General features: G+C 42.6%; 2 protein-coding genes across 2 annotated transcripts; both read left to right on the plus strand.

The window, feature by feature from the left end:
• Positions 1-496: 496 nt before the first annotated feature.
• On the plus strand, positions 497-16,019 carry srebf2 (sterol regulatory element binding transcription factor 2). Its single transcript, XM_026165691.1, has 20 exons — positions 497-861; positions 4,893-5,278; positions 5,478-5,670; positions 5,755-5,915; positions 6,107-6,259; positions 6,339-6,614; positions 6,717-6,831; positions 6,915-7,066; positions 7,577-7,778; positions 7,949-8,124; positions 8,433-8,682; positions 8,791-8,960; positions 9,047-9,218; positions 9,368-9,485; positions 9,637-9,746; positions 10,183-10,315; positions 10,913-11,084; positions 11,599-11,775; positions 13,147-13,258; positions 13,361-16,019. Exons 1-20 carry the CDS (start codon positions 771-773, stop codon positions 13,576-13,578), a joined length of 3,537 nt encoding a protein of 1,178 aa, XP_026021476.1. The 5' UTR covers positions 497-770; the 3' UTR covers positions 13,579-16,019.
• A 1,318-nt stretch (positions 16,020-17,337) lies between these two features.
• On the plus strand, positions 17,338-20,648 carry nol12 (nucleolar protein 12). The gene is made up of 6 exons (XM_026163732.1): positions 17,338-17,577; positions 18,021-18,126; positions 18,232-18,280; positions 18,378-18,523; positions 18,640-18,737; positions 20,180-20,648. The coding sequence occupies exons 1-6, from the start codon at positions 17,474-17,476 to the stop codon at positions 20,373-20,375; spliced, it is 699 nt and encodes a 232-aa protein (XP_026019517.1). The 5' UTR covers positions 17,338-17,473; the 3' UTR covers positions 20,376-20,648.
• Positions 20,649-20,999: the final 351 nt, after the last annotated feature.

A 20,999-nucleotide genomic window follows, 5' to 3' on the forward strand; every position in this document is an offset into this window, starting at 1 on the left:
TGTGATTGATTACCTACCTAATAGAGTCGATGAGTAGCTCAACTGTAGTTCTTTCATTTTTATTAACACAATATCATACAATTTTTATGCTTAAAAAGTAAAATTTGGAGTATATGCCATTAACCCTTTTTTTCCTATAACACAACTTGTAATCTTTAAAGCTTTAAAATGTAAATAATAAATACGATAGTATTAATCTGTACGCTGGAAAACATGCTTATCACGTTAGCTGTGGCAAAATAGAAGAAACGAGTGAAACTGTGTGTTTGGCGAATGACTGCAGAATGACTGTGTGGGTTTATCGCCGTCATCTTTTCCAAGGAGCTGCATTTGTCCACCGAGGTCGAGTGCTTTTCGTGAAGGTAGGGGGAGCGGTTTATTCAAATGACACCCAAGCTTCTGATAGTTGACGTACTATCAGACCACGGCGAATACGGGCCTGTCATTGGACGATGATGACTGGTCTCATGACAAGAACGAATTGGTCTCAGCCAATCAGATCCCGCTATGGGCCACGGAGTCTGTTTGTGAATGACGTAATGAGCGTGAAACAAGATGGCGTCGCCTCAAACATAAATTGATGCCAATGAGTTTATCGGTGTAGAAGTGCTCCTCTCGTGGGGCTTCTGTTGTTTTGGGGTTGAGAGGACATATTCCGCGGTCAGTTAGCTGTGTGGTAGGCGTTGCCGAACGCCCACGGAGGAGCTCGTGGACCTTGTTTGTTTTGTCCCTCCGTTGACAACCGGAGAGGAGAGCTGCTGACAGATAGGATGGACAGCGGGGAATATATCTCCACCATGGAGAACATGGACCCGACTTTAGCGGAATTAGGGGACGAATTCACCTTGGGAGACATTGACGGTGAGTGTCCGTGTCACCGTTAAAAAAAATAGGAAGGTTAAGCTGTGTTTCACGAGTGTTGACCTGTTTCCGTTTAGCTCGACAGCTGTTCTTCCTGCCGAGCGGAAGGAGATGAGCAGCTCTGGCTCTTAATTCTTGCGACAATGTTTAAGTATTCAAGATACCACTCAGGAAAATAGAGACCACTTATATTTAGTAGTCCTCGAATGCTCTGTTATTTTGGCATTATCGTTGTCTATTTTCTTTATTTGTTTCTCTAATACCCCCCACCCACCAAAAACAACAACAAACAAAAAACCCAAAACAAACAAACAATGAACATAAACTAAAAGATGAAGAAGTGATACTGTTGTGTTGTCTTGACTCCTCCATAAGAAGTGTCAGTTACTTTCTGACCTTCTTGTTTTTGAAGAAAGCTTTAACTCCTACTTGAGCATCTTTTTGCTTCTGCAGACCTAATTGAGCATCATCTGTGGGACAACATCTCTGTCAAAAATAAGTAAATAAATAAATAAATAAAACAGATAGCCTTTTGCACTCTGTGGGCCTGTACCCTGTGAACAAACAGCATCCTTGTTCCAACTTCCCTGTTATCAAAACATGTTTCACCCTTTGGCACACAGTGAAAGGATGGGGGCTTTTGGTGTGAGGCTGGCCAACGCAGAGTCACCAGCTTTTTATTAGGGTGGAATTTTACTGAATGCTAACCCACCAGACCGGATTGATACACTGGTGAATTTGTGTGTGTGTGTGTGTGTGTGTGTGTGTGTGTGTGTGTGTGTGTGTGTGTGTGTGTGTGTGTGTGTGTGTGTGACGCACAGTATGGGATGAATTGGTTGTGTTAAGTTTAAATTACTCATCAGCATACAACCAAAGTGCTCTAACTGAGATCATGCAAAGCCTAATAAAGATTACTATGCATGGGTTTGAAAACCTACCTGCCTGTGGCATCTGGTGTTAATTCTCTCTCGTGAACAGCCCAGTCACAGCTATTTAATCTCACTTAATCACTGTGTCAAAAGAAGAATGTGCAGATTGTGTGAAAGTCAAATGACTGTTGAGGTTTGACTGATCCTAACTTGACTTTTGCTTCACTCAGTGCATTTTGCCTGCAGCTGTGTGGGGGGGAAAATGCAGGTTTCCCATGAGGAAAAGCATTTAACTGCTGCAAATTCAGATTAGTCACAAGCTTTTCTTTTGTGCATTTGACTCTGTATTAATGTTGAACATTCTTGCTTTTCCAATTATTCACTTAACAACTGCTGCTCTGCTTATGTAACTTATTTTCTTTGCTCTCAGCAGCCCACAAAATTGTCCCCCACTGCACCCTCACCCTCGCCCTACACCCCCATTTAATGGATTTACCCTTTGTGTCGGAGTCTCGGTCTGGAGCTCCATGGGCTCAGAGGTGCTTTGTTCTGTCAGCCACTGTAACCCCCTCCCCTCGAGGTGTTGAAGTGTGCGAGTGCCTTACTGTAAGTGTAAATTCGACTGGATGGTTGGTAGAAACGGTTCTGAGAGGAAGCCCATTTAGTGTTCCTGTGATGTTATTTGAAATCCCGTCCTGCACTCCTCTGGGCTCACTTTTCAAAGAAAGCATCACAGTGTTTCCCTTTTATTGGTTTCGAAAGTGGTCATTACTGTTTCTTTACCTCTCAATGTCATGTCAACACAGGTCACATGCAGACTTCAGTCATGGCTATCAGTGCATGAATTACTGGCCTTGACCTCTCTGCTGCTAGTGTTGGACTGTTGATCTCTTTTTTACAGCTTGAGATTTTGCAGCAGTAGAAATGCAGATATGATATATTATCCAAGATGAGATCTAAACACACATGAGTTCATTTTAAAGACTTGTTGGATTTCAATTCATGTCTGGAGTCGGCAACCCTTCACACTGATGGGAACGAACACCTTTTATTGTTTTTGTACGCTGTGCTAAAATGCAGCGAGTGATCAAAGACAAAGCTGACAGGATGTTGGCTTCTTTTCCAAACATATCTGAGAACCTTTTGGTGTTTTAAAAAGTTTGTGAGTTTTCCTTCTTCGCTTTCCAGCTTCAAGCATCTATTCTTGTACCCCAGTGCTTTTTGTGTTGCGTTTGTTTCAAACATTACACCATTAAAGTAGAAACACAAAATGTCCTGCAGCGATATTGTGCTAAAAAAAAAAAGTAGAAATCAAATCACCAAAAAAGGAAGTATTAATTTTATTGCAGGCGTAATAGATGCAGAACATGTTTCACTGCAGCGTGATTGATAACTATGTATGTCTTTAAAAAGGTGTTATAGTACTGTATTATACAGTGGCCTTGTATCTTCCTGATGCCTAAAAAAATCACTCAATGCAGGAAACAATCACTCATTTTGAGGCTGCAAAGTAGTGACTGTAGTTAAATTTAACATGTGGCTTGCAGGGCTTCTCGGGTGTATTGATATGTGGTGTCTAAGGGTTGTGCGCTTAGTAATTTAACACTTACACTTGACAAAAAGTTCTTTGTCTTTTGTATTGTCTGATTTCTCCGCCTCACATTAAGACAAAGTTCAAGGTTACAGGCTCAGCTTATTGACGCTGCGCTGACCCTGGGAGCTAAGGGCATAGGCACAATCAATCACATAGGCAGACAAGCTTCAACCACATGGGATACTATATGTCAAAAGTGTTTTCAGTTGTCGTTGTCTTTTTTGAAAGGGGATTCCTTTTAGAAACGTTAACCTTCAAATTACTAAAGTAAATAATACTTAGCAAAACAATCATTTGGACCAACACAGTTGTTCCAAAAGAGTCAATAGTACCATCAGATTTGTTCCACCATACAGTAACATCTGGAAGTATCTTACTGGCAGCTATTTCATTTTCCAGCATCCAGACAGTGGTCCCAAACACACTGCCAACCCAGTAAAAGCATGCCTGGATAGAAAAACACACATTGGAGCGCAGTCAGTGATGGATTGGCTTCCCCAGATCCCAGAACCCAACATTATTGAAGCGGCATGGGATCATCCTGACAGAGGACAGCCAACATCCAAACAAGAGCTTTGAATGTCCTTCAAGAAGTCTGGAGAAGTATTTCTGAAGACTACCTAAAGAAATGACATGATAGGCGCCTAAGAGAGATCAGGCTGCCAGTCATACCAAATTTTGACTCTCAGGCTTGTTACAAGTGTACAAAAGCTCACTTTGCCCTAAATACTGTTTAGTTTTGATAAATAGCTGCACATATTACCCATTTTTATAGCAAAATATAAAGAAATGAGTGGTGGTTCAAGACTTTGGCACAATACTGCATTTGGCAAGAATGTGCTGGGAACATATTGAAAGAGGCTGTGATATGATTATGTAAGTGTATTGATATTTTGTCTCAACACTATTTCTATCAGAGATGTTTTTCAAACTAAATTTCCAAAAATGCTTAATATTTTACCCTATACTTAAACCTCATATACAAAAATAATTCCCAAAAATAATCAAGACATTAAGTTGATCATTGTTTCCTAATAAAACCTCTCCTCACGAAGAGGCAGTTTGTTTTAGATTCAGTACGATGGGTCTAATGAACTGGCAACTGAGTGCATATTGTCATGTTGCCAAACCACGAGCACCAGCATACACAATGTCGGTGGGTGGGTGAGTGAGTGAGTGGGGGGCATGTATCTGTCTATCACACCTTTCAGAGCTGCTCGATTCTTCATCTAAATGTTCTTTACTCTATATGCCTATCTCTTTTGTGGCATCAATTGAGATTACATCAAACCTCTTCAAGGCCTTCTGTTTGAAGGTTTCTTTATACTGATTTATGACCAGAACAGTAGCTGTGCTTGTGTAGATATCTGTCAATTCAAGGTCAGGTCTTGAAGATTCTATTCATATCTTTGCAATAAATAGTGTTCATATCTTTGGCTGATCTACACTGGAGCAACCTCAATATTCTGCACGAGGCCTCACTTACAGAGGAGACTTGCGGAGATGTTCAGATACACCTCAGATGATGTTTTTGACTTCTTGTCTGTTTACTTTCTCCCTATTTTCAGAGATGCTGCAGTTTGTCAGCAATCAGGTGGGAGACTTCCCAGACTTGTTCGAGGATCAGATGAACTCAGCAGGCTCTCTACAGGGTGGTGGAGTCACCTCCACCCCTCGGCCTCAACCTCAAATTGCTCAGACTCCCCAGACACCGCAGCCCTCAACCAATGCTGCCTACCAGAGCTCCAACGCTTGCTTCACCTCCTCCCAGACACTGTCCCCACATTCAGTACTCCTCACCCCTCCCCTCACTCCCGCACAAACCCCCCCCCCCCCAACCAACGCTTCAGTGCAGCAACAGGTGACCCGCAGCCCTCCACTCCTTCAGCCAAGGCCTCAGATGGTCCAACCCATCCAGCCTCAACCCCAACAGGCAGCCCAGACAACCATCCAGGTACAGATTTACCTGACGCTTTCTCACACGCTACTCATACAGTCCTATTAGGAGTGGAGAAAGCTGTAGTCTGACTGTTACAGTGATGGGCTAGTGCTGTAGTGGTGCTTCTGCTGACGTAAAACATTTTCAGACTGCTTAAAAACTGTAACAGATAAACAAAGACAACAAAAATCTGTTTTTCTGTTTTTGAATGTAGATGCACACCCAGGGCATCCCCATGCAGACTCAAAGCTTTCCAGTTCACACCCTGGTTCAGACCCACAGCCAAACACCCATGCCCATACAGACACAAGCAGCCCAGACGGTGATGATTGCCTCCAATGGCGGACAGTCCCGCTTCATTCAGAACCCTGTCATTTGCCAGCAGAGCCCTGCTCCTGGCTTCCAAGGTGAGTACAGAGCAGGGAATGCAATTTAATTTGGCTTTTCATTTTTCCTAAATATCTTTTTTGTTTTCTCTCTCGTCACTCCAGTCCTCCAGCCACAAATGCAAAGCATCATGACGTCACCTCAGCTTCAGCCAGTGGCCATTCAGCACCAGCGTGTTCTGACCTCAACAGGTCAAACCATCCAGACCATCTCCACAGCGCCCACTGCAGTCCACACTGTGCAACAGCAAATGCAACAAGTACCTGTAAGTAATCCTCAGTTGTTAGCGGGATTGGATGAGTAAACAAAGTTTCTGCTATCAGAATATTTCACCAAAGCTTACCTAAATAATTTTACCCCAAGTTACTGCAAACATAACCCCTAACATAATATTTAGTTTCACAGTGATAATCAAGCAAACATGAAAACGTTCAATTTATGGTTGTCTTCACTCAGGTTTTGGTCCAGCAGCCTCAGATTCTTAAGACGGACTCACTGGTTCTCACAACTCTCAAACCAGATGGGACACAGGTGCTGTCTACCATGCAGAGTCCTGCAGGCATCACCACCCTGACCACACCCATCCAAAACACAGCTCTGCAAGTCCCGGTATGCACTGCTATTTACATGCAAACAAAGGTTATGATTAAGACTAAAAACTGTTTTTGTGTATGTTTTCGTTCGCCAGACACTTATGAGCAGCAACATCCTGACCACTGTCCCTGTTATGATGGGAGGAGGAGATAAGCTGCCAATCAAACAGATACAACCAGGCTCTTGTCAAAGCACAGCTAGGCCAAGCATGGATCAGTGCCAGGTGACAGCGGGAGGAGTCGGGCCAGGAGGGGTAGTGAAGGAGGGCGAGAGGAGGACAACTCACAACATCATTGAGAAGAGGTATAGATCATCGATCAACGACAAGATCATCGAGCTCAGAGATCTGGTCATGGGCAGTGATGCGAAGGTTAATATTTTTATTGTCTCCTTTAAAATAAATAGATAAATTACTAAGTCTGGGTAATATCATATGCTTTCAGCATTTTAAATTCCATGTATTTCTTCCTAGATGCATAAGTCAGGAGTGCTTAGGAAGGCCATTGACTACATAAAGCACTTGCAACAGGTTAATCACAAACTACGCCAGGAGAACCTGGCCCTTAAGATGGGCAACCAGAAGAACAGTAAGTCTTCACTTTACTTAAAGCTGCGAGCGGATCAGAAGTCACAGCAGGTCCAATGCATTGACACTTTCTCTCAATCCCAGAGCCCGTGACGCTGTCTGAAGATGTGGAGCTCAAAGAGGAAGTAGTGCTGATGTCACCACCGGCCTCAGATTCTGGTTCTGGTTCCCCTCACCAGTTCTCTCCTTACTGTGTTGATTCAGAACCAGGGAGCCCTTTATTGGATCATGAACAGGTGAGGACAGGACACACACACACACACAGTATGGTTGTGGCTCAGTGGCTTAGCAGACTGCAGTGTTTTAGTGTCAGCAAACTGATTAGCTCAGTGTGTTTATGTAGGTCAAAGGAAGGACAGTGGCAGTTTTAAAAGACTTCCTATTCTTAGCTTCAAAGTGCCTCTTTGAAGATTAGAATGAGATTTTTTTTTTTTTTTTGGTTCTTCATACCTGAGGCGGTTGTAGTTCTTTCTGTCGACAAAAGCTTTATTGCACATTACTCCCACTCGCTTTGCTTCACAGTAAAAGCTTTTAGCCGGTGAACTCCCATAAGCTAATTTTTCCGAGACAGCTGATTTCTTGTTTGATAAAATTTGATTTACGTTGATGTTTTAAAAGGTTTCTTTTTCCGCTTGCTTCACTAGATGTTTTTTGGGCAAAGCAAGGGTTTGTGATTATAAATCGACTTTAAAGTATTATTTATCGTCCCTGTGAACCTGTTCTTCGTCTCTCTTACTGTGTCTTAGATAAAAAGCGAGCCGGACTCTCCCTCGGTTGGTGTGATGGATCGCTCTCGGCTGCTCCTCTGCGCCTTGACTTTCTTCTGCCTTTCCTTGAACCCTCTCCCATCTTTACTGGGATCGGAGACATCGAGCAGCCCCGCCCTTTCCGGAGGCCACGGCCCATCTAGAACGCTTGTCTGGTTTCCAAGTCACACGCAGGAATTTGGTGAGAATTGATGATCTTTAACTTAATTTATCCCAGAAGTTGATGAATTGCTGATTCCTGTTCATACCACCTAGAAAATCCTTTGTTAGAATCTTAAAAATACAGGTTTGTCCATCCTCTCGTAGATTTGACATTGTTTTTGACATGTTTCATTTCTTCACGTCCTCCAGCATCTTGGCTCCGTTGCCTGTTGCCATGGGTGATGGTGTGGGTGCTGAGTGGAGTGGGAGCAGTGTGGGGCTGTGTCAGGGTGCTGTACCTGTGGGAGCCAGTCACACCGCTTCACTCACCAAAATCTGTGTCCTTCTGGAGGCACCGCAAACAAGCAGACCTGCATCTCAACAGAGTGAGTGCAGATCAGATCAGATGGACTTGAGATGTTTTAAACAAACCATTATTCTGATGCTGTTGGATTAATAGAACTTCTTAGAGTTGGATGTACCCTAAGATTTGTTTTTCTTTCTATTACAGAGCACTTTGCAGATTTGTGCTTTAATTCTCACTGTTTTTGATGTCTCAGTTGAGCCAGGTTCCTCTGCACATGGTTTTACTTTTAGCATCTTTCAGAGCTAAGCCACAACCTTCTCGGTTTTTCTCTTCCGTCAGTCTACGCTGACTACTTTACCATTTCTCATGTGATTCTCTCTCCTACAGGGAGATTACACAGCAGCAGTGGCCAGTTTAGAGACTTGCCTCTCTGTTTTGACGAGAGCTCTTCCCTCAACCAAGCTGGACCTCGTCTGCTCACTCTCCTGGAACGTGATTCGCTACTGCTTGCATCGCCCAACTCCTCTGGGCTGGCTTGTCCACCAGGTCGGAGGGAAGCACGAAGGGGAGGAGGCGAGGACCAGCGCGAGGGACGCGGCACTTGTGTACCACCAGCTCAGCCAGTTGCAACTCACGGGTAAGCGTTTAGGATGCACAGACAGGAATCCAGCAGATGGTTTTGTACTTTTCACACGTGTTGACATGATGAGAAGATACATTATCTGCTTCCTCTTTGTCTCTACAGGAAAGCTGCCTCAGCGTAGCAGCCTGTGGGCTCTGTCGCTCTCTCTAAGCGCTGTGAACCTCAGCGTGAGCGCCCAAGGCAAGATGGCCTCCACACAGCTCGCCCAGATTTATGTCACTGCCGCAATAGCCTTGCGCACTGCGCTGGGCCACCATCTCTCCTGTCTCCCTGTAAGTGTGTCACCTTTGAAATCATCACTGTTGATGTTTGGCTTCGCTCGCACTTTATCATGTTTTGAACCTCGTCTGTCTCTCAGGGTTACCTGCTGGGCTGTGCTGAGAGTGTGGCCAACCAATCAGAAACCAAGACGATCCCCGACTGCCTGCGCTGGCTCTTCACTCCACTTGGGAGGCAGTTCTTCCTGAGCTGTGATTGGTCAGTGAAGTCAGAAAACGGCGATGGGGTGTACACTTCTCAGAGAGACCCAGGTATGTTGTAAATGTTGGGGCTGCTCCTTAAGTTTCCTCTAATTTACTTCTTCGAATTCAAAATAAAATAATCCAGTTAACTTCTTTCAAAAGTTAATCGTGAGTGATATTCCTGTTCTCTCTGCTTTCCTGTTGATCTTTCCTCCCAGCTGACCCCATTGCCCAGCTGCACCGCTCTTTCTGCAGGAAGCTTTTGGAGAGAGCCGTTCACACCCTCATCCAGCCGCAGAGCGACTCTGAAGCAGAAAAACGCAAGAACGAGTCTGGGTAAGGCCTGAATAGCAGCAGCAACGCACTACCGAGAAACTCAGACACTTTAATGTTTATAGATTATGTTTTGTTTTGGTTTTTTCCACAGCTTGGTGTAAATTTTAGATTTAGATTTGCTTTTAGCTTATCTTTTCTTCTACCCTTTCAGAGAGTTTTCCAGCGCCCTGGAGTTCCTGCAGCTGTTGAACAGCTGCACAGAGGACTCTCCTTCCCCACCTCCCCCTTTCTCGACTCCTCCCAGTCACAGCACTATTCCAGGTATGATTGATATGAAGAAGAACCGTGACAGTTTAATAAGAATCGTGAACAGATCTTTGCGGGGGGGGGGAACGTTTTCTTCTGTGATAACTAAGCAGATAGCAATCTGAATTATTACTGTCAGCCTGAATGGATTTACTTTCCTCTAGCAGCACACTGATAGTCAGTCACTAGTCGCTTTCCACATGAATGTTTTGTGGTATTATCACAGCTTACAGTCATCTACAAATGAATGCAGTGGATAAGAACACAGTGACAATCTGGTTGCTGCCCTACAAAAAAAGTGTTTTACAGTCATGCATGCAGCTTTTGATAACAGCAGGAAAGCTACAACGCCAAAAGGTTGACCAACCTGTTTGAGCTACATTTTCTTTATGCATAATTTTTCTTCTTTTATGTACTTTTTTTTTTTTTTTTTTTTTCTCCCCTCTTCCAGTGGGGGACCCAGTGAGTCGCTGGTGGGCTGTAGTCCTGAAGGCTGCAGTGTACTGGCTGCAGGGCGATGATGTCGCAGTGAAGTCACTTTTGGCAGAAGCTGAGCGAATGCCGAGAGCTCTGCACATTCTTGAGTAAGTGCACTGAAATATATTGTACCTTAATGGGAGTGGTCTATTCCAGGATGTCCAGCAACAGAGGTCACGGAATGGTCAGAGTATGAAAATTGACCGACTGACATGTTACACAGCATTTAGCCAATATCAAGGCAAATTAAAACTGTCCTGCAGACATTTGGCGGTATCTGTTTATCTGCTTGGCTGTGTTTTAATTAAATCAGAAACATGCAGCACATACATTCTATATTCAGCACTGTGTTTGCAGTCTTCAAAAATGGCAATAAAGCTGACTCAATTAAGATGTTATGACTGAACAGTCATAAGCCAACAGAGAAATCAGTTTTTTGCACTTTGCTATTTATTCTTTGTGCACCTTCGCACCTCCAGTAAACATGTTCGAGTTAATTTCTTCTCCTGTTATTGCATTTTAAGCCCTGGATCGGCCCCATCCGCTTTAATCTTGTGCAGATTTGATGATTAAAAATCTGATTCACAGTTGGTGGTTCTACAAACTGCTTATAGGTGCCGATTTTTCTAAAATAATTGTATCCAAAGTGGGAGGGGGGAAAAAACAAAGCACAATAACCTGATAAATGTCCCTCTCTATTCCAGCCATCCTCTGCCCAAGGCTGTGCTGCTTCTCTGCAAGGCTGTACAGATGAGCCTGTCCCCTCTGAAGGGAGAAGGGGCAATAGCCTGCCTTTCTTACTGTGACAGAGGCAGCAGCTACCTGTGCTCCAGCATCTCAGTGGCGCTCGCCCAGTCTGGGAACTGGCTGAACAAGGTAGGGTATCAACAGTTCCTGAAAGATGTACCAAACATGGCCCCTACATTCATACATGCAGTGCATGCAGACATCAAAGAGTCTTCCATATATTACAAGTTACTGTCTCACAGTGCAGCACTAACTGTAGTTAAAGCTTAATCATGCATAAACACTCACACACACACACACACACACACACACAGAGTTAGGGTCAGGTCAGGCTGTTGTGGGGCTGTGTGTGCGCGCAGTGTGGGTGGCAGGAGGTGGCTGTGGTGCATTGTAGTTGCATTGCATGATCCTGAAGCCGAGTGCAATGTGTCTGCAGTGCAGTACAGAGGCCTCCCTGATCTGCACGCATCCACTACACCCCACCACTTAACACTGAGCAACAATGAATATCTTTTCAGATTTGATCTCTCTGGCATACACGTCGGCTAAGATTTACCGGTAATTGTGGGGTTTGGTTTTTTATGTGCATCTATACCCAACCCAGCTGTGTTTTCATTTTTTTTTTTTTTTTTTCTTCTCCAAGGGGGTTGAGCTACTGGTTTGTGACCTCCTGTTGACTTTGAGGACCAGTTTATGGCAGCGGGGAAGCAGCAGTAATGGAGAACCTGGCCCGGCTCCTGGATCTCAGTTGGCTGGTTTCCAGAGGGACCTCAGCGCACTCAGAAAACTCACACAGTGCTACAGACAGGGACAACACAAGGTCGGGCTTTGGGGAGATTAATTCAGATATGTTAATAATAGTGCTGATAGCTGAAATATGCGAAGGATCATAAAGACAGAACTCTCTATGTTCAGGCCTCAATGAGAGGAAGAAGTGAAAGAGATTCGTCATTCTGAATTTCTTAGGCTGGCAGTTTGGCACTGCAGGAAATGGTTTTTGGCATATTTTATGGGGGGGGGGGGGGGGGGGGGGGTTGTTTTTGTTTTTTTAAATGTAGCTTATTAAATTTCAAAAATATATAATAGAATTTGCAACAGCGATCAGCTTCCAAGTATTCGCAGTAGTGAAACTGTAAATGGCTCCATCCTTCAAGTGAGAAATCACCTCGGTACATTTCTGATACTCATCTTGTTCATTATGAACATAATATATATATTTTAATTTTTTATTATGAATCTCCATCACTTTTACCATTTCCAGAACTTTCATTTCAGTTCACCATATCATCAGTCACACTTCTGAGATTTACTAGAGGAGCGTTAACGGCTCCTCTAGTAAATGTATTTGTTGTTTTTTGAGACTGTTAAGTTTTTCACATTTGGCCTCTTAGATAGCACAGTGGAGGAAATCTGAGGAAAGAAGGTAGACAAAGAGTTAGAAGGGTGTCAAACATAAGGCCCGAGGGCCAGAATAAAACCTTCAAGGACTCCAATCCGGCCCGTTTTGGCTTTGGAAAATGTGAAGGAGGTCATCAATTTTGGACAGTCTTTTTCACAGGTTTTACAAGCTTTCCCTGCTGATAACAATCTCCCCCATTCATTATACAACACAGACAATCAATTATAGAGTTCTGTAATTTTACACTTTCAGTTATTACAATTTAGGTCCAAAAGTCATGCTGACTCTTTATTTCTTTATCATGTAGAAAAACTGAGACACACTTTTGAAATTGCAATACTTTGTCTTTTATTAAGATGTCTCGTTGATTTAATGTGCAGTTAAATTTCTTACAATGACAGAAATTGGCGTTCAGATTAAAGTGTGTTTGATGTAAAATGAGTTTGCGTTGGTGTGGTACTGAAGAGGCTGAAGAAAGACAAATCGTGAAGTTTTTAAAGGCCTGCTGTCAATCTTGAAAATCTAAACCTCCACTTTTTAGTTTAATTAATATTTAATTTAGTTGAATTGTAAATGTTATGCATACAGAGCTGTTTCAAAGAGTTCATGGCCAAAAACAAACATGAATACAGAGTGTTGGGGAATAGTTGTAGTAAAGCAGAGGAACTGGTTGGTAACACGTGCACGGACATTGGTGCCTGCTGAGAGAATTTGAGGGCTGCTCAGATGTGTGTTCAGCCAAGTTGAAATGATAATAAATACCTGATAATGACAGCTGTTTGTGTTATTTAGGTGTTCCTTCATGAGACCACAGTGAGGCTGATGGCTGGAGCCAGTCCCACAAGGACACACCAGCTGCTGGAGCACAACCTCCGACGCAGGACGCACAGCTCCTACACAGCTGGTAGGCAACACCGTCCTAGTGTACGACACGAGACACACCAAGAGAAAAGACATTTATCCAGTTTCTTCTTCTTTTCCCCTCCTCCTCCCTGCCTGCTTTCAGATGGCGAGTGTGTTTTAGGCGAGAGGGAGAGAGCTCACGCCATTCTGCTGGCCTGCCGCCACCTCCCCATGCCCCTGCTAACCCCGCCCGGGCACAGAGCTCGTCTACTGGCTGAGGCCAAGCGAACCCTGGAGCGGGTGGGAGACCGCCGGTCGCTGCAGGACTGTCAGCAGATTCTGCTGCGCCTCAGCGGGGGTACCACCATCGCCGCTTCTTGAACACACACAACAAACAAGGCTTCTCTGTGGTTCTGCTGTCTCACTCACACACACACACACACACACACACACACAGGGACATTAACCAGGCTTCTCCTCCGCCAACATGTAATTTTATAATTGTCAGCTATTCAGAAATCTAGACTTTCTGCCACGTGGACACCGTAACACACACAGCTGTTTTTGTTTTTTTGCTGATGGATACAGCGCTGATGGATACAGTGCTGATGGATACAGGGCTGTATCCATCAGCACTGTATCCACACGCCTGGCTGAAACGTTTGCGCCTTTGGTGCTTAAGTTTAATTGCAGCACAGTCGCCCCACCTTCTGGTCATTACTGGTACTACGCTGGCTGGCTGCCTCTTTTCAAACAAAAGAAAATCAGGTTTAAAAGGTCCTAGAGGGAAAAGGGACCATTATCTAATAGCTATTTAAATGAATGAATGCAGCAGTGCATTGATTTGCTCTAGGACACCACACCGTACAATCATTACTGACACCCAGCAATGTGAGTGCTGCAGTAAGAGTAATGTGTCGTTTCATTTGCAAGCTTCATTTAAGGGCTTCACAGAATTTAAGAGTAGACAGCTGAGGTCTGAGCACGGCTGTGCTTTTAGGATAGCCTTGCTTGCTTTAAACCGTACAGTGCTGAGTAGTGTCTCTCCTTATCTACCTCACAACTGTACAGTGCCAGCATTGTACTGTGGAGCAAAAAAAACAGAATTCTGTGACCATTAAGTGATTTGTGCTTCAGTCCAGTGCAGCATCATTCCAGTAACACACAGCTGATCTGCTTTCCTTGAACAGCAGGATGCAGCAGAAACAACACTTCAGGGTTTGGTTTGCTGCTGCAGGCATGCTCCACCCCGTCACACATGAAGCAGAGAACAGGGGAACATTTAAATGACAGAGGGAGGCAGCAATGAGGCTACAAGTTTGAAAATGCCTAAATACACACACACACAAGCACGCTGGTGCATTTACATGAGAAATGAATTGCATTCAAACTTATAATGTGATTGTATACAAGTTGTACATAGAAGAAGTAGGTTTGATAGCAAGTTCTTAGTTACAAAGAAAGAGAGCAAAAAAAGGAAGCTGTGTGACTTCACTGACCAATCATCTTCATACTGGAACTCAAGGTGTACCCCACCCCCCAAATCTGTGTCACTTTTTTTGACACGCAGCACAGCGACATCTTTGAGCTGTGATTTCCATCATGAAGAGCAGGGAGGCAGGTGGTGTAGCTTGGTCTGAAAAAGAAGACCAGAGGATAAGAGTTTGGGACATGAACCCCCCCACCCCAGTCTTTTTTAGACTTGGGGAATTCCTGTTGAGCTACTACGCTAAACTGCATTTCATTGTGAGGCTGATTAGTATGTGGGAGTGAGTACAAGCTGTAAATGTCTGGAGAGGATCCTCTGATGCAGAGAGCTCTGAGAACAGTCACCTATGAAAAACTGCTGGAGCCTTTTAGATTGTTTTGTTTGTTTTAAATAAAAAAAAAACAAGAAAATATCCCTCGTGTAGAACAGGTATGGTCAGTTTGAATTCACAAGCTGTAAGTGGAGTAGTGACATGTTTTCACTGCAGCAAAGAAAAGCATCGAATTGCAAACAAGTTTGTGCAGAATAACCAATTTCTCTGCTGCGTCGCTATATAAACCACCTTTAAAAGCTACAGGTTTTAATGGGGGGGTGTTTGGTGTTGTCATGCTCTGCAGACTGACAGAACTGATGTTGTACAGATTGCAAGCAAAAAGGCCTCGATGTTATGTAAAAAAAACAAAAAAATTATATTTCATCACGTTGGATTGATGGAGGAGCTTTGTGCTTTGTGAAATTGTAGTCCAATTTGCTTTTTATTTGTAATGATGGTCTTATACATGATGCGGGATTTATAATATCATTTTTCCTTTTTCTTATTTAATGGTTCTGTAATATTAATATAAATGCTTCTGGAGATGGGAGCAGTTTTGCAGTTATGTTATTGTTTTGTATGAGCAGCGTAAGGTCGGGAGCCGAGGAAATCTGTTTTATTAAAGAATCCTTTCATTTAAACTTTTTAGCTTGGTATGGTAAATTTGATCACTTTCTATGTTTTTTGTTTGTTTTTCTTTGGCGCACATTGTAATGTCTTGATTTTAGAATACGGGCAAACACACTAGAATACAATTAGAGGTTTCCAGTACCCTGTCTTCCAGGTCAACTCAAGCTGTAATCTAAGGAGTACTGAAAGTGTTGCTATCAGTTTAGATTAGGCTTCCCTGACTGGTAAACTACACAAAGAAGAAATTTATGTTCAACAACATCTGCGAGCTGGAGTGTTTGTTTGTTTTTATTTTGTTTCTTTTGTCTTTTTTCCCTTGAGGTGTTTTTATGGTCTGAATTTATCTGTTCATTTGAATGTTTTCTAATAAAATGACACATGAAAGTGTGAGAGTGACTGGTCTCTACTAAATGCTGTATGTTACTCAGTGGTTGTCGATGAGTAATATGTAAAGGAGCAAATTAAAGAGGGGAAGGTGGGCGTTGGCTGGGTGTGAAGGCCAGTGAAATCTGATAACTGTGCTGAAGTTGAGTTTTCTCCTTCAAATGAAACACTTGTGCACTTTTTACAGAGATGAGACGTTTCTGGTTGCACAGTAAGCCCCTACAGTAGGAGGAGAGGGAAAGGAGCCATGCAATTATGATTCGAAGTTATGAGTGCTCAAAATGCTGGAGGAAAAAAAATAAGTAAACTTAAAATGCACCAGATTTGGACACAGTGTTATGTGCTTTGATAATATTCACAATATGAAGGTAAAAGGTTTCCTTGATTTCTTTTTCTTTTTTTCAGTAAAAGTGATTGTGCATAATGACAGCTGATGCATTCATAGGGGCTCACATGTAGGACGCTCCTTTAATTTTAATGGAGTGACTTGACTGCAGTACATGGATTGTATATTTAAAATAAGTAGACACGAGAAAATCATACAATTAGAGGGATTAACATGAGCTATAAATTTATGTATGAAATAAATATTTATTTTAGGGGAAAGTATTTTTATCTTCTTAATTTTAAGTTCTCTAAATGTTGTTCCGTGTTGGTGCAGTTTCGGGTTTGCTTTGGAGTCCACCCATCTCTTCTCATAACGAGGATTTTCCCTGAAAATAAAATCGATCAAAAGAAAGAAAATCTCGTCTTTCTCTTATTAAACAAAATACACACTGGTGATGATTTTAATCCACGGATATGACAAGAATATTTCAGATCAAGACCAAAAAACACTTCTGGGGCCAGAATTACATCTGTACATCTTCTGTGATGTGTTTATAGTTAATACGTCAAAGATTATTTCCCACTGTACTGATATAACCGGTAAGCAATGTTTGTTGACATGTTTATTGATTGATGGATTGATTCCATCCATTAATTTTCTTCCGTGTATCTAATTCAGGGTCGTGGGGGGCTGGAGGTTATCCCATCTATCGTTATAGGGCGAAAGGTGGGGTACAACTTGGACAGATCGAAACAGTTCAGTTCATTTTTAAATATGAAACTCACATTTATACCCACAACCAATTTAGAATCGCCTCCTAACCTAACCCCACTAACTGCATGTCTTCAAACTGTGGCAGAGTACCCGGAAACAACACAGAAAGACACGGGGAGAACACGCAAATTCAGGACCTTTTTGCTGTGAAGCAACAGTTCTAGCCACCACGCTAATTTTATTTTATTTTATTTCAAGTGTGTATGTAATTAAAAAAAAACAAACAAAAAAAAAAAAACTAAAACTAAAACGCCGCTATCAAACTGTTGGAACTGTAGAGGTCATGTGGTATGTGTTCCCCCCCGGACAAAAATAACAGACGTGCGGTATAGTAACTTAGCGAACTCACGTGCACAACATGAAAAACTTTAAAAACAAAGTCTCCAAAAAGGCTAAGTTCAAGCCAGGATCGAAGAAGAGGGAGAACAAATGCATCGTAACGTTTGACGAGAAAAACAGACAGTGAGTTTGAAAGCGCGTCGCTGAAAACACTGTTTCAACATGTTAGCTAGCATCATAGCACTAGCGCTGATTAGCATGGACTAGTACCAGCTTTTAGTAAATGTTTTTATTTGGGAAGCTTGTTGGAAATAAATGTGTGTAATTTGTGTAAGATTTTAACCAAATAAGTGGAGGCTTTCCCATCTTCCCACTCTCCTCGTCATATTTAAAAATGCTGATGGTGTATGGTGTTCAAACTATCATATACCTGCATTTATAAATATTGTTAATTTCTAGAAATGTTATTATTTGACTAAAGTTTTTTGTTAGGTAATGTAAACCTCATAAATTAACTGTAGCCAGTCTTCCAGTTTGAGTTATAAAGGTTCTTCTTAATAAAGTACACCTTTCTAAGTCTGGCTTAATAAATCTTGGTTTTGGACTTTAATCTGCTTCTCTCTCAGGGAATATCTTACCGGCTTTCACAAGCGTAAGGTGGAGAGGAGGAAAGCGGCAGTAGAAGAAATTCGAAAGAAAATCAAGGAAGAGCAGATAAGAGTCAGAGAAGACGTGAGTCCTCATGGAAAAGAGCCCCGATTTAAAGCCTGTTTTTGCTAAACGCCTGAGCATGTTGAGAAAATAGGCAATGTATTAAATGTGTTTGTCTCCTTACAGAGACACAAGGAATACATAAAGATGCTGAAGGAGAGGACAGAAGCTCTCGGTGAGTTTACAGGAAAACTTGCGCTCTGGTTATTTTACTGATGTCTCATAATCTGTGCATGTAGCTTCATTGCCCTTTATGTGATCCTGTATTGCAGAGGAAGGCGAAGATGATCTGGAAGATGCAATAACCAGCACAACAGAGTCTATGCAGTACGATCATCCCAACCACACAGTAACCGTGACAACCATCAGTGATCTTGACCTCACAGGAGCTCGCCTTCTCAAAGCTGCAGCAAACCAGGTAAATATTAAGGTCTGTAATCATCTGAATAGGCTATATGTGTGTGTTCTTCTAAGTTTGAAGATAACACTGAAGGTAATAATACTGCATTAACACTGAGTATGCTTGTTTTGAAGGCTAATGAGGAGCGTGACGATGAGGTGGAGGGGGAGAAAGAGGAAGAGAAAATGGTTGGAATGCCAAAAAAAGCTGGGAATCCAATACTTAACAAAAAGTAAGCAGTTTGTTAATCACATCTCTAATTGAGAGCAGCTTGTGATCAGTTGTGTCCTGCTTTTAAGATTAAAACGTTGGACTTTGTGTCCAGTGTTGGACGGTTTTTCGTTTGAGCTGATTTCATTTGCTCAGCTAATGTCATGTCAGGATGATGCTGGTGGATGAGATGAGTTGTTCTGTTTGTAGTATTCTCAGAGTATAATGTATTTAATAAAACATTGATATTTGGTGTCCCTGTATCAATACAATATCTACACGTGAAATATCTTAATACTATGCTGCATTGCATTTAGGGATGGGTATTGATAAGATTTTCACGAGTCCGATTCCATTTTCGATTCTGTTTAACGATTCGATTCTTTTTTTAAAAAAAAGGAGAACACTGAGGTCGATTTGCTTAGAACTTTGTTTTATATCTTCTCTTTGAACAAGATAGAAATTTAGGAGTAACATGGCCTTACAAACCCAACAGTGAGATCTTAAGAGATCCAGCCTACGGCTCTTCAATGGGGTGTCACAGGGTCCCCAGGAAAAAAAATTGTAAATGTAAAATAATAAAATAAATATTCATCTGTAGCAATAACAAAGTATAACATAAATTATTCAGTAGCAATTACACAAGAATATCCAGTAATGTCCCTGCCTACAATTAAACACATTCACTTACTGAAAATCGGGGGCATCTGCTGTGGCAAATGGGTTCAAGCCTTTGACCACAAACTCAGTCACTGCTCAGTGACATTCGTCTATTCTGGCCTGAAAGGAGACGCTACCAGTAGACTGCAGCGAGAACTGCCAGCATCTGAGCCAGCCAGACTCTGTCTCTCTCATCATGGTCACCTAAATGCACAGTAATGGCAGGTTTTGTAATAAGGCAGATCGCGCTAACATAATATGCACTGTTAGTTGATTATTTACCTGCCGAGTTAACGGGAGAGGACGTGCAAACGTCACCGCTGCTGCTGGGTTGAGATTCACGAGTCCGGAGCGGAATTAAAAACACGACATTCATTTAAGGTCATCGCGTGTTTTGTGAGCAAATGCTTTTGCATATTCGTAGTGTTTCCTCCCTTAAATGAAATATCTACTTTGCAAGTATTGCAAGTTGCCCTGTTGTCATCTGTTCTCGTAAAGTATAATCAAACTTTTGAGCGTTTGAGCCGCTAAGGCGCCGTGTTTCCTGCCAGGTAAATGACGCTCCGCAACGTGGTGACGTCATTCGGGGCGACTGGAATCGATAAGGGAATCGTTTGCAAAAATGGCAAACAATTCCAAGGAATTGAAACAGTGGGAACCGGTTCTCAACAAGAACCGGTTTTCGATACCCATCCCTAATTGCATTTCTCTACCTCCAGAGTACACACAGCTACCTTACCTGGCCCCTCTAACTCCAGCTGATTGGTTTATTTATTTTTCTCTCTCGTTCTTTCATCACTCCAGGATCCGCTCCCTTACAACGCAGCTCAGCACTTACACCAGCAAGCGGAAGAGGAAAGGGAAGCAGGAAGGCCGAGGCGGACGGGGGCGTCTGACAGAGAAGAGACCTGGTGTCACAGAGGGTAGAAACAAAGGCGGCAGGACCAGCAAGCGTCAGAGACGTAGACAGACCGGGAAGAAAGTGCATCATCAGGACTGAAGGAGTGCATGAAGGGAGGAAGAAACTCCTGACAATGGACTTCTGCTCTTGTTAGGCCAGCTCAACAAACTGGACTTGGTTGTGTTTATGCTCACGCGTCGAACAGAATACGTGTATGCATAAAGATGATGTTGGAGTTACCTGCCCTGTGAAATCTTGTGCTCAGTTTTGTACATTTTCCAACTTTTTTTGTTTCTTCCCATTATTTGTTAATTGTGTACTGAGTGTGCTGTATTTACCTCAAATTTGATTAAAGTAAATTTGAATAATTTCTGATGATCTCATGTTGCGGTCATATGTCACATTATGTCAGCGTGCCCTGTGAGGAATTTTGTCCCACTGTGCTCTATTGTTTAATAGGAAACCTGATGCTGTTGTCAACATCCTCTGGAGAACATCAGGAAACCAACCCTTAGCTCTGTATTTCCTCCTAGCTGAGTATCACCTGTGTTTGTGTGATCTAAAGGAGAACCAAGCAGTTTCATGTAGAACGATAAACAGCCAGCGGCTTTAATATATGTTAAACACCCCCACCTCGCCGGTGTTTATTTATTTACGTTAACCTGAGCCAGCGTGTGCCAGCTGTCGCTAGCATGAGCGTTTCATTTCGCTTTCTAAAGCCCA

This window comes from Astatotilapia calliptera, chromosome 4, assembly GCF_900246225.1.
Source record: "Astatotilapia calliptera chromosome 4, fAstCal1.2, whole genome shotgun sequence".
Classification (NCBI taxonomy): domain Eukaryota; kingdom Metazoa; phylum Chordata; class Actinopteri; order Cichliformes; family Cichlidae; genus Astatotilapia; species Astatotilapia calliptera.

Bases quoted from the DNA above. Each gene is read 5' to 3' on its own strand.
- srebf2 (XM_026165691.1), top strand. From the start codon at position 771: ATGGACAGCGGGGAATATATCTCCACCATGGAGAACATGGACCCGACT. The intron at 8,961-9,046 runs GTAAGTGTGTCA...TCTGTCTCTCAG, and splicing joins ACCATCTCTCCTGTCTCCCT to GGTTACCTGCTGGGCTGTGC. The intron at 9,219-9,367 runs GTATGTTGTAAA...CTTTCCTCCCAG, and splicing joins CACTTCTCAGAGAGACCCAG to CTGACCCCATTGCCCAGCTG.
- nol12 (XM_026163732.1), top strand. From the start codon at position 17,474: ATGAAAAACTTTAAAAACAAAGTCTCCAAAAAGGCTAAGTTCAAGCCA. The intron at 18,127-18,231 runs GTGAGTCCTCAT...GTCTCCTTACAG, and splicing joins AGATAAGAGTCAGAGAAGAC to AGACACAAGGAATACATAAA. The intron at 18,281-18,377 runs GTGAGTTTACAG...CCTGTATTGCAG, and splicing joins GGAGAGGACAGAAGCTCTCG to AGGAAGGCGAAGATGATCTG.